Here is an 11650-nt window from a genome sequence, read left to right as displayed (position 1 = left end):
ACCGTCGCCGCCGCCGCCGCCCTTTTCCCCCACCCCCGCTCGGCGTCGTGTCGGGGACGTGCACCTTCACCTCGGACACGACCTGCTCCTGCCAGGTAGTGATCAGTGGGCCCTACCAACCCGATGTGGGCATCTTCAGGCTCGACTGGTACTATGACGAGGCCCGGTCGGTGCTCGGTCCACCCTTTGAACCCCAGGGATTCCTCACCACGCAAACGGAGACGGTGAGCAGCACGCCACACTCTGTCCTTCCCCGGTACACTGACCCAGACGGAGTCACGCAGTACCTGCCCGGCTTTGCGCTGTTCTTCACAAACGCGCCCCCACCACCCTCACCTGCCTGATCTGCTCCCACCATGCTCCTTGCATCATGTACACCTTTGTTGCCGCAATGCATGCACAAGATTAACGGCACAGTAGATGAGTACACTGTGAACACCCCACTTGAGATAACTGATGGGCCAAAAGCATGGCCCTGGGCATACGAGTAGAAGACGTTCATTAACGCCATAGTTGGACGGCGGCTGGGTGCAAAGCGCTCCGCTCAGTCCAACATTAAATCTTCATCCCTGGGCCCCATCTCAGGCTTAGGGGTGGTGCAGCAGCACGTTTATTGACCGCCGGCAGCCAATCTATCCCCCTCTCGACTCCTTGGATGAGAACATCTTGAGGTCGAGGCGGTGTTCAGGGTAGAATCCTTCGACATCCGGCATTGCCCCCTCCAAGCCCCTCGGCTCCCATTTCTCTGACTCCAAGTGGCGGCCGGCAATGCGAGAGGCCTCCAACATGTGAGCCGACTGCCCTCCGTGAGAGTGTCTTTCAGATTCAATAATACATCATGCTCTTGGAAAAGGGACTGCATCGCTGATACGGCGACCAGTGGCCTGCCCGCTGTCGCTAGATTGACGACGGAGCTCACTAGCCTCAAGATCGCCCCACGCGCGATCTCCTGATGATGGACATCCCCTGACGCTCTCGGAGCACCACGGTACAGAGTTTGATGTCTGCATGTCATGACAGGCTTGTTGCCACAGGCCCAATGTAGCGCGATGCCCTTCGCAAGCCACTCGACCATTGTGCGCATGGAGTGTCGCTGCAGCCTCGGCTGCACTCTGGCATCTCGCAGTGTCTCGCCTCATTCCCCGTCAGGAAGTGGGTGGTCACACATAAATGACTATCGAGTGTTCAGATCTACGGCACCGACAAGGCTAGGTCGCGCTTGGGCTCGTAGGGACGATGTTTCACCTGGCCCGCCCATGGGTCCCGACTCCCGGCTAGAGACCCCCGTTCCGAGGGAGCAGAGACCCGTCAACCAGCTGAAGGAGCTGAAGGAGTCTCCACTCCTGACCTGGGTGAGGTGGGGTTGCAACCTGCACCCATGTCGGGCGTTTGCTGTCCCAGGTGTCCATGACATTAGGTGGTTGTATTGCAGCCACAATGAGCTGCCCCTCCCCCCTGCACACTCTACAACCAGGCCACCCTAGATGGCCGCGCCTACCAGCAGCGATTTCTGCTGTTGTATGCCTCCCTCCTTGGCCTGCTTGCCGCACCAATCGCCGCCCAGACGTTTGATCCCGGGGTGCAGGTGGGTTTGGGATGAATGCTTGGCCCACCCTTTGCTGCACAGAGGTGCTGGGCTGCCGTGATATGCGCCCTGCACCAATTCCCTCAATACCCTTCCGTACCCAGCCATTGGAGTTTGCTCTGAGCGCATCCATTGGAGCTACTCTCGTCGTGGCAGTCGTGAGCTTCCGGCTGTACATCACATGGAAGTGAGTCGCGCGGGTGTCGGCATGGAAGGTGGAAGCCGAGTCACAGCTGCGTGCGCAGGCTCTGTCTCTCAACCTGGAGGCCCATTAGGCAGTCATGAGTGCTGCAAGCGCTGCAACTCAGTCCTTCCTCCGTGCTGATATACTACAGGTATGTGTGCGACCGCCTCCTGTCGGCCTCTGTGGACTATGAGGAGTCTGGCTGGTGGGTCGGGTGGGAAATGGGTTGGGAAGGGCGTGCCGCGAGGTGGAGGCAGAACCTGGAGTGATTCAATGCCTGCACGAGCCATCGTCCCCGCCATTTCCACTCCAAGCCACCCTGCTCCGCCGCTGCCCCTGCAGGTATGATGGCCAGATCTTTGTGAAGCCGCCAGAGGTGCTTGCCAGAGACCGGCTGCTGGGCATGTACGTGAGGGTGATTGGGGTCCGAGCCTGTCGGCGGGGCTGTACAGGGGCTGGCGAAGTATGGGAAGTCCAAGGGAGTCTCAAACAGCATCACAGGCCACCCTGAACCCCCACTCTATCATCCCCTTCCCTCCTTCCTTTCCGCCAGGTATGAGGTGCGGCCGGTGCTTCGCCGCCTGCGCATCACTCTCCAGGTTCTGGGAGCGTCCCTGGCAGCATCCTCCCTGGCCCTGGCCCTCCTGACGAGGCAGTGACGGATTGGGCGCACAGGCAGTCGGCCCCTCGAACAGCCACATCCTGCTTGGTAAACCTCTCGAGCCCCAGGCCATCACAAGTACAGCTTGTCTGCTCCCCTGCCGTGCCCTCCATGCATCCCTCACACTTGTTACACCGCTCACTGACGCTGTCACGATCCAGTATGTCCCTGCCGACGGCCTTCCGGCAGGTGCGCGCTGGGTGCGGGTGCCCCACCGCTCACCACCAGAAGGTCGGGTACCGCCTCCTCGGCGCCAGGTTGTTTGTAATCAGAGCCACGGCCAGCATGATGGCGCAGCCACCGGCCACGCCCACCACATAGCTGAAGCCTGCCCACTTGGGGATGGAGGCCGAGGCTGCTATGATGAGGGCGGTTGCTCCGCCTGAAATGATGTGAGGCAGGGAGGGGTGCGCCTGGGCTGGCAGAGATGCAGACTGGGCAGAAGACTCCTCTGAGTTCCAGGGGAGTAAGGGAGCTTGGCAGGGGTGTGATGGCCAGGGTGTGCCCCAACCCACTCTCCGCCTGCACCGCTCTTGCCTCGGGCTGCGCAGTCACCCACCCATCACGCAATGCCTGAGTCCATGCAAGGCTCCTACCCATCCCTGTGGCACTCCCACCCACCTGGCGGGTGGGTGGTGGAGGTGAGCTGCATGCCGGTCAGGGACAGGGCCATGGCCAGGGGGGAGGCCACCCAAGGCACGTGGATGGCATGGCGGATGCCAAGCCCCACCAGCGCGCCCAAGATTTGGCCGCCCACAAACTGCGGTGTGAAGGGGAGGAAAGAACAGAAGGCTGCAGGGCCGGTCTGGCTCACGAGGGGGCCGGAGCCTGTGGCAGCCGCCGCGCCGACATAGGCCCACAATGGCTGGAGGTCATGCAGGGCCTGCAGCCGCACACCCATTCCCACCCAAGCAACCCCGGCGAGCAGGCAATCCCTCGGCGTGGAACTGGCATGCCCCCTTTCCTACCCACAACAACAGCGCACATCTTCCTCACGTTCCGCGGCTGGGCCAGCTTGCTCTCCGTCACGGCGAAGAGGAGCACGGCGCTCGCTCCGAAGCTGCCCACCAGGTACACGATCTGCTCCTCCACCCCTGCGAAATGGTTGAGCAGGGAGATGGCCATGATGGAGACAAAGGCCCCCACGAAGGACCAGAACAGTTCGTGGACATCTGGGATGGGGAGCGCCGTGTCCAGGCCGCCTGCAGGGGGGGGATGTTCGTGTGAACAAAGGGACAGCAGTCGCGGTCCTGGATCCCACCAGCAGCGACTTGGCAGCGGCAGATGCAATCCATCAGGCCAGGACAAGGATTCCTGGATTCAATAGCAACAACATCTCCCCAAGAGGAGGAGGCTGGAGTGCAGGGCATCAACTCGCCATGTCCCGACCAAACCTCCTTGCTAACCTCGAAGCTTGTATGGCAGCCCCCTGAAGTACTCCGACCAGCTTTCAGGGGGAAGCCCTTTGCCGTTTTCTGACGGTGCTGGGCTCTTGCCCGCCCTGCAGAGGTGAGGGTAATGAGTTTATGATTTCCAGAAGGCGACCCCATCGACGGAATAGGGACTGTGCTGTTCAAGACGCTCCACCTCTTTGTGGGACAGTCACACCCATGGCCCCCATCACACTGGACTCACGGTGCATCTCTGGCTCCTTCAATGGAGGTCGCATTGGCATCGAAACCTGGGTCCAGACTAAGATCCTGCAATTGGATTTCGCGGGCGAGGCCAGCCTCGTAGTCCCGCTCCCTCTCGCTGCCGGGGTGGGACAGTTCGCCGGAGTCGTATGCTGTGTGCATAGGTGAGGCCAGGCCATGTCTTTGATGGGCCCCTCGGGCGAGCTCGGACGTAGACGTGGCCATCGCGGCCCCGAAGGAGCGCTGCTCACCCAGGAGAATTTCTGTGTGGGAGTGCGGGACGACGATCTATCTGCGGGATGATCGCAGCTATAGATCACATTTTTGTCGGCATCCGGACATTTATTCACCTCGGCCACCGCCACACAAAATCATGTTCACAAAAAAGCCATTATATTGATAAAATTGAAGACCTGTACAATCATGTCACGGCATGGTAGGCTGTTGGGTCAGCCAGCATAGGCAGCGTTGGTGACCCATGCACAAGGGTCAGCTCCCCCGCCCAGGCATGGGCAGGTCCGTTAGAGGGGTGGGTGTGAGAGGGGCACAGCCGCCGCATCCGCATTCATCCACTCCGCCTCGCGGTCTGACGTTGGTGCGGGAGGCAGCGCCTTCAGCGCGGGCTCCGCAGCGCACGCCCCCCCGGCGCACGGCTGGCAGCCTGCCAGGTGCGTCGTGGCCTCCATGAGGCTATCGGCGGCGGCCTTCGCCCCAGCCACCGCCGCATTCACGCCCACGCTGGTGAGGACGCCCACCTCCCCCGCCCCGCCCAGCTCGTGGGTGATCTGGGACAGCACGTCCGCCTTGCCCAGCTTCAGGGCAGCCACCGAGATCTCCCCGGCCTCCTGTCCGTGGCCTGTGCAGGTCGCGTAGGAGGGAGAGAAAGGGGATGAACCCTGGGAGCTGGGGGCGCCACACCCGATCCTCCCTGGAGGCCTGGTAACCCACCCCGAGCCAGCATACGCGGTAGCGGAAAAGCCGATCTCTCCTCCCGCATCACAACCTGTTACTCCAGAGCCAGTGCAAACCCACCTTCCGCCACCATGGCTCGCATGATGTCCAGCACCAGCTCGTTCTGGCTGCCCTCTACCAGCTGGTCCGTCACATCGGCCACCTGCTCAGCGTGCTCAGCGCGCACCGCCGCCACAATGGCCTGGCTGAGCAGCTGCGCCACGGGGTCGGCGCTGGCCCAGCGCATGCGCGCCGCGGCGTAGAAGGCGGCCGCGACCGCGGCGGCCTCCCGGGTGAAGCCGGAGACCAGGAGCTCGATGGACAGGCGGACCACGATGTCGGAGTTGCCCCCCTCCACGGCCACGCAGCAGAGCTGGCCCGCCTCGGCGGCGCTGCCGCGGTTCACCATGGCCACCACCACCTGCCGGGAGAAGGCCAGGGCGTTGAAGGCCAGCAGGATGCGGGTGGTGGCCACCATGGCGCCCGCCGCGCCATTCCTCACGGCTGTGGCGATGAGGGCCGCGCTGACGGACACAGAGGCTGGGACGTGGGGCGATTGGAATCGGAGTGTCGCCTGTGAGGAGCATCCAGACCGATCTGCGGACGCGTGCCGGTCCCACACCCCGGCTCACCGTCTCGAACGCGGTCGGGCAAGCCCACCCCCACTCCGGGCGCCCACTCTAGGGACCCATCGTCCACGGGCCGCGGCAGCGGCTGATCCTCCACCCGGATGACCGTCTCCTTCATGATATCTCGACCGCTGTCGGCACGGTGCCTGGTGAGGAGCCTGGTGCGCGGTGACCTGACGGAAATTTCGACCGTCTTTATAGGGGACGGGTTCCGAGCAGCGCCCCGAATGAAGCCCCTTGTCCCGCCGATGGGGACAGCAGTCAGGAGCATGAGAGGGAGGAATGCATGTGTCCAATGGTGTCAAAGCAATGATCTATAATGAGTTTCTCCGGGCAAAAACGGAAGGCGGAAGCTGGGCAACCCCTTGATGGAACCCATGTGGGTGTCGGGGGGTGGTGACATGCATTCCACGGTGCAATACAGCACATGCAGCCATGAATCACCCATCCTTTCCGGCGCCTGCCGCTGCGGCAGGTGTACATTCCACGATCGGGCATCCGTTTTGTCAGCACCAAGCTCAAGGCATGGAGGGCTGGCATGGAGCGCCTTGGAGGGAGGGTGACTCAGCATGCTCAGGACCCAGGCATCACGCATGCCCTTCAAGAGGGCGCGCCAGGCACCGACACCAAGCTCCTGCTGCAGCAGCGGCCTGGGGTGACGGCCGTGACACCCGCTTGGCTGGAGACCTGCCTCCTGCAGGGTCGCCGTGTATGTGAGGCCAGGTTCCTCCCAAATTTTCATGAGGGTAGGTAGGCTGCTCACTGCCTTGGGTACAGAGCTGGTGGGTATTTTGGAGAGCACTCTGCCTCTCTCGGGAGTCTGTCCCACTGCCGCTCCAGTTCATGCTGCGGCCGAGAGTGAGCTCCATGATGTGCTTCCGCTACACAGGTAACCACAGCTCGAATGCAGAGGCTGCACGGCATGGACAGATGCCTGAAATGAAGGCAGAGGCTCGGGGCACTCGGTACAGGAGGACTTGGCTGGGTCCTGCGCTGTGGCGAGCAGAATGCGCCGATATGACACTCAACGAATTCATGCTGCAGGTAGGGGCAGGGCCCAGGGGAAAAATGGGTGTGGAGTGCGACACAGATTTGGCACTTGCATCTGCAAGTTGAAATGACTGTGGTGCAGCAAGATGTGGGCGTGCACATGGCATCATTTTAGCATGCCACAGGTGTGCGTCGTGATGCTGGACCAATGTGCCGCCCCTCATTATGTTTCGCCTACTCCTCGCAGGGTGTGTACAACACCGCTCGCTGCCGGGGCATTGGCAACGAAGCGATCGTGCAGGCGCTGCGAGAGCTTGCGGGCTACGAGGTATGGACGTGGGAGGAGTGCGTGAGCACCTTCTGCCAGAAATGCACCGTTGGGGTTGCCCACATGTGCAGCTTTGCCTGGGGTCATTCCCTGTCTTCTCTCATGGGCCTCCCAGGGAGGCATTCAAGACGACTACTTCACCGAGCACGGCGAACTCGTCATCAACCATCGAGTGAGGGGTGTGCTGCCATTGTGTGCGGGCTCGGATGGACGAGGCGGGGGTTGAGCCGGCAGCCTCGTCGGCCAGAAGCTGTCAATGCCACAGCTTCATCATGACAACGCAGATAGTACGGTATGCCAAGGCAGCCACGGCGGTGCAGGGGTGTTCCTACAAGTTGGAGGGCAGGGTCAGGCCTGGACAGCTCCCGTTTGTGGGACCAGCAACGGCTGAGCAGATCTCTGACATCATCCGGACGGGAACATGCGATGCCCTGGTCAAGTTCAGGTGAAGGCGCGTTTGACTCTGTACTCATGCTGCATCCTGTGGGGTTGCGGATTCTCATACTACCATTGACAGGCAGCTGGCATGGTCCAGTTGCGCCCTACCGTCATTGGTCAGCAGGCTGCAGTGAACTCTGCAACATGGACTTCCCCCTACCTGCCCAACACACCATGCTGCACATCATTCTAACAGGGCCAACTTGGTAGTCAAGAACTCGCGGGGAACCCCACGGCCTGACACTATAGGTACTGCGCTACCAAGGGTATTGCGGCATACTGCATCCCACTCCACAAAGGCAGATGTAATGCCTGTCTCCAGGAGCTGCGTCAACCAGACGCAATGCCTTCAACCCCGCAGGAGGTGCCACCCGGGCTGCATTCCATGCCCTGCCTGGCGTCGGCCAAAGGACCGCCAAGCATTGGTGGGATCTGGGGCTGAGGTGAGGCAAGGTGGTTTGGGTTTTGGGTCACATTCAGTGTATATGCCAGCTGGTTGCTCAAGATGAGCGGCCGGGGTTGAGCTGGTGATGGGCTCGGTGTGGTGTTGCTGTGCAGGCAGACAAACAGCAGGGACTTGAGTCCGACAGTCCTGATGATGTAGGAGTTACGAGGACCTGGATGCTGCTGTGGCAGAGGGCGGTTTGTTGTCGCAGGGCAGGAAGGGAGCTCTGAGTGTGGCCCAGCACTTTTCCCTGAAGCACAGGGCAGACCTGCTCCAGGGCACCAGTTGAGTGAAGTGTCTTGTCTGCTTTGTGAGCACAAGCTTGGACGTCTGTACCATTTGCAGCGATTGTCAGGGCTGAGTATGACGACGCACTCCCTCGAGCAGGTGCTGAGGATGTGGCAGAGGCGGTGTCTCGGGTGCTGGAATCCCTGACCAGGTCGAGTGGCGTGGACGGATGGACGGTGGAGGTTGTGGGCGGCGAGGCTCGAGGGGGCGCGGCGCACGACACAGGTGGGACATGTGGTGCTGTCGGCGGGCAGTGCCTGAGCACTCGGGCTGCTGGTGTTGGCATACGCGGCTGGATGCGCTGCATGGTGCTGGTGTCTGACCGCTCTGGGCCCTTTGCTTCTTCATGCTTCTTCACGACACGTTGTTTCATCCTTCTGAGCTCAGCATCCAAACCAGGCCCTCTTCTCTTCCTACCCCCCTTGCATGGCATCTGGCTGCAGACCTTCTTGTCACGCATAAAACAAGGGGTGTAGACCATGCAGTGCAGGGCCTGCTGGATGATCTGGTGGCAAGCGGGTACTTGTTCTCACCCTCAGAGGCCATGTGCCTGGTACAGGTTAGAAAGCGGTCAGCTGCTGTCCATTGTGTTGGCAAGAGGGAGGGGAGGGTGGCGAGCTGGTCTGGCAATCGAATCATGCAACTCACGTGAAACTTCACGGCAGCCTGTTCTTACTCATCACTGGCAAGGGCTGTGATGGGGGCATGCGCTACCGTTCACAACCTCCCCTCCCTTGCAAGCGCAGGAGGGGCTGATGCCCTCGCACCTCGAGCGCATGCGGAAGGACTTGGAGCTGGAGGATTCGGCCGCGCCTGGCGTCCAGAGCCTGGACAGGTATGCATGCTGGCGCAGGGCAGGGTATGCGGGCGGCAGGGACCCTGCGCCCGGTGATGTTGCCCCTACCCAGACTGGACATTTTGTGCATGCGACCGCTGGCCCCTCCCCAGGTTTGACCACATCTATGGCGTGCGTCGCACAGCTGCGGGCAAGGTCCGGAGACTGGACATCATCCTGGCCCCGTCGGAGGAATTTGCCATGGCGCTGGTGGGATGGACCGGCTCCCGCACCTACCTGCGGCTCCTGCGCCAGCATGCCAAGGACGTGGGCATGTACCTCAACTCCCACAGGTGAAGAAAATGGGCGGCGAGCCCTTGCGGTGGGAGGCCAGAGGGTACCAGGCGGCGTTGGACGATTGGGGTGATCTAGGCGCCTGGTGCAGAGGATCACTACAGTGGTGACGAGGAGCAATGCTACAGCCACACACTCGTCATGTCACCTACCAAATAGATGAGCCCGCGATTCAGGAATAAAGACTGAACTCCCATCCTAACCATCACAGGCTCCTGCGCAAGATCGATGGCAAGGCCCGGCTGGTCCCTGACGAGGCGCCTCCCATCGTGAAGGGGGGGCGGGAGGCATGGCCGGTAGGGTGGCACGCAGGAAGGAGGATCCTGCGCCAGGAGGACGTCTTCGAGCTACTCGGGGTGCCATACCGGGAGCCCGCCGATCGAAACTGTCCATAATTGCAATTTCGCTTTGACCTTGTATCTCTTATTTGCTCAATCCCAGTTGTAAGATCCATACATCCGGCTGTGTGGGCATGTCCGGAACAGAGAATTTCGCGTCTGGCGTGATGACTACCCGGTGACCCCATCGGCCTCGTACAGCGGTTACACGCGCTCATGCGTCACAGCACTCCCGAAATACGCGCTGATGACCATTCAAGCAGAGTTTGTATTCGCTGCTGGTATATCATGCGTATTTAGACCCGGCAATCCGCCGGCATGTCGAGATCTGGGGGACGACATTGGATGATACAAACCGCCGGGGTACTGCATGCCTGCATCGGGGGTTGGGTTCCGCAAGGTGTAACCACCATGGCCTCGCAACGCACGTCTGTTGCCTCCATCGCGCCCCTTCCCCCGAGTCATATTCAGTGTGGTATATAAATAATGAGCATGAACCCAGAACTGGCCCTCACGCCCCCCGCCCAGCGACCGTGCCCTCCCGTCGACCAGTAGGCATGTGCGACCCCAGCACCTCCGCTTCGACCAGCGAACTCGCGCTGGACAACCCAGCCTTGTTTTGTAACAAGCGAGCAGCCATGGACGCCTCTCCCTGCGTGCTCTCCTCTCCCCAGCACACCACCCTGGATAAAATCTACCCCCCGCAAAAGTTCCCCCGACTGGAGGAGCGACCCAAGATCCTTTGCCCGCTGCGACATGTGCGGCAGCGGGGTGCTGCCAAACGGGTGCCACCCCTCTCCGGATACCTGGGATTGCTGCCCATGGAGGTGAGGCTTGGGGTCCTGCCAACCGACTGGATCCCTTGGTCCCGACGCGGTGGGGTCGGAACGCGCCCACATGCGCGCGACATGCTGCTGCCCTCAGGAAGATAGTGTGTTGCCGAGGAGCATTGGGTCTCAAACCCCCACGTCTCCTCCATGCTGCAGACGCTGGAGCAGATCCTGGGCTACTGCACCCCCCGCCAGCTCGGCGCCCTGGAGAGCTCCTGCTCCTTCTTCATCGAGTCCGGCATCACCGACAAGGTGGCGATGCACCATCTCTCCTTCATCCCGCGTGCCAAGGGCCTCAAGCCCGACTTCAAGTGCGTGTTGAATGTATGGGTCGGGTTGGGGGGTCCTCGTGCCTATGCGGTCCTGGGGTTGAGGCTGGCATGGAACTCATCGTGTCCCTGCTCCACATCCACTGAGTCACCCGAAAGCACTCCCTCACACCATATCTAACCCCCGTCCGACCCCCCTCCCACAAAATTAGGCACGGCGAGTCGTATGTGACGCTGTACGCGTTTGTGACCGCGCAGTCCAATGCGGCAGCCCAGGGCACGGCCCTGGCGCTGGGCACCTACCACACCGTGGCCCTGCTCTCCTCCGCGGCCGACCGCGCGGCGCACGCCGAGGCGGCCGAGTACGCGCTGCACACCACAGGCCGCGGCTTCCACGGCCAGCTGGGCCTGGGCGACTACGAGCAGCGTCTGCGGCCGACGCGCGTGCCCGGCGTGGCGCGCGGCGCGGGGTCTGGCGGCGCGGCGGCGGCGCCCTCCTCCTCCGCCGCCGCCGCCGACGCGGTGCAGCTGGCGGTGGTGGCGGCGGGGAGTTCGCACACCGCCTCCATCTCGCGCCGCGGCGAGCTCTTCACCTGGGGCCTGGCCTCCTCGGGCGAGCTGGGGCACGGGGGCTGGACGCCCATCGAGGTGTGCGCCCCGCGCCTGGTGGGCTCCCTCCACCGCGTGCGCGTGGTGTCGGTGGCGGCGGGGGCCAACCACACGCTGGCCATCTCGGAGGCGGGCCAGCTCTGGTCCTGCGGGCGCGGGCGGCACGGCCAGCTGGGGCACGGCGCCTTCCACGACGAGGGCGTGCTGACGCTGGTGGAGGCCACGCGCGGCGAGCGCGTGGTGTCGGCCGCCGCGGGGCGCGCGCACTCGCTGGCGCTGGCCGCCGACGGCCGGCTCTTCTCCTGGGGCGACGCGCGGTGGGGCCAGCTGGGGCACCCCTCC

The 11650-nt window shown here is 62.4% G+C and overlaps 6 protein-coding genes across 6 annotated transcripts in view; 5 read left to right on the top strand and 1 right to left on the bottom strand.

The window, feature by feature from the left end:
• F751_3240 (hypothetical protein) overlaps nucleotides 1-344 on the top strand; it is a gene marked incomplete at both ends in the record, with an annotated part of 2624 nt that extends 2280 nt beyond the window's left edge. The window contains one exon of the mRNA XM_011399108.1: nucleotides 96-344. Within this exon, the coding sequence (XP_011397410.1) occupies nucleotides 96-344 (249 nt within the window). The remainder of the gene's footprint in view (nucleotides 1-95) is intronic.
• Nucleotides 345-1256: 912 nt separating this feature from the next.
• F751_3239 (Uncharacterized protein ycf36) lies at nucleotides 1257-2428 on the top strand (the record flags this gene model as incomplete). The annotated part of the gene is made up of 6 exons (XM_011399107.1): nucleotides 1257-1352; nucleotides 1475-1585; nucleotides 1690-1772; nucleotides 1921-1983; nucleotides 2112-2174; nucleotides 2323-2428. The coding sequence occupies 6 exons, from the start codon at nucleotides 1257-1259 to the stop codon at nucleotides 2426-2428; spliced, it is 522 nt and encodes a 173-aa protein (XP_011397409.1).
• A 220-nt stretch (nucleotides 2429-2648) lies between these two features.
• F751_3238 (Transmembrane protein) lies at nucleotides 2649-5762 on the bottom strand (the record flags this gene model as incomplete). The annotated part of the gene is made up of 7 exons (XM_011399106.1): nucleotides 2649-2812; nucleotides 3052-3190; nucleotides 3427-3632; nucleotides 3837-3931; nucleotides 4716-4920; nucleotides 5097-5555; nucleotides 5648-5762. The coding sequence occupies 7 exons, from the start codon at nucleotides 5760-5762 to the stop codon at nucleotides 2649-2651; spliced, it is 1383 nt and encodes a 460-aa protein (XP_011397408.1).
• Nucleotides 5763-6842: 1080 nt separating this feature from the next.
• On the top strand, nucleotides 6843-7411 carry F751_3237 (hypothetical protein; the record flags this gene model as incomplete). Its single annotated transcript, XM_011399105.1, has 3 exons — nucleotides 6843-6962; nucleotides 7078-7134; nucleotides 7247-7411. 3 exons carry the CDS (start codon nucleotides 6843-6845, stop codon nucleotides 7409-7411), a joined length of 342 nt encoding a protein of 113 aa, XP_011397407.1.
• Nucleotides 7412-7785: 374 nt separating this feature from the next.
• F751_3236 (DNA polymerase lambda) lies at nucleotides 7786-9657 on the top strand (the record flags this gene model as incomplete). Its single annotated transcript, XM_011399104.1, has 5 exons — nucleotides 7786-7825; nucleotides 8233-8358; nucleotides 8875-8968; nucleotides 9082-9261; nucleotides 9474-9657. The coding sequence occupies 5 exons, from the start codon at nucleotides 7786-7788 to the stop codon at nucleotides 9655-9657; spliced, it is 624 nt and encodes a 207-aa protein (XP_011397406.1).
• Nucleotides 9658-10238: 581 nt separating this feature from the next.
• The window catches only part of F751_3235 (E3 ubiquitin-protein ligase HERC2), a gene marked incomplete at both ends in the record, with an annotated part of 2875 nt that continues 1463 nt past the window's right edge, over nucleotides 10239-11650 (top strand). The window contains 3 exons of the mRNA XM_011399103.1: nucleotides 10239-10427; nucleotides 10587-10741; nucleotides 10912-11625. Coding sequence (XP_011397405.1) covers nucleotides 10239-10427; nucleotides 10587-10741; nucleotides 10912-11625 — 1058 coding nt within the window. The remainder of the gene's footprint in view (nucleotides 10428-10586; nucleotides 10742-10911; nucleotides 11626-11650) is intronic.

This window comes from Auxenochlorella protothecoides (assembly GCF_000733215.1).
Source record: "Auxenochlorella protothecoides strain 0710 unplaced genomic scaffold scaffold33, whole genome shotgun sequence".
NCBI classification, from domain to species: domain Eukaryota; kingdom Viridiplantae; phylum Chlorophyta; class Trebouxiophyceae; order Chlorellales; family Chlorellaceae; genus Auxenochlorella; species Auxenochlorella protothecoides.
The sequence above is the reverse complement of the archived record's forward strand: the minus strand, read 5'-3'. Positions and strand labels throughout refer to the sequence as shown.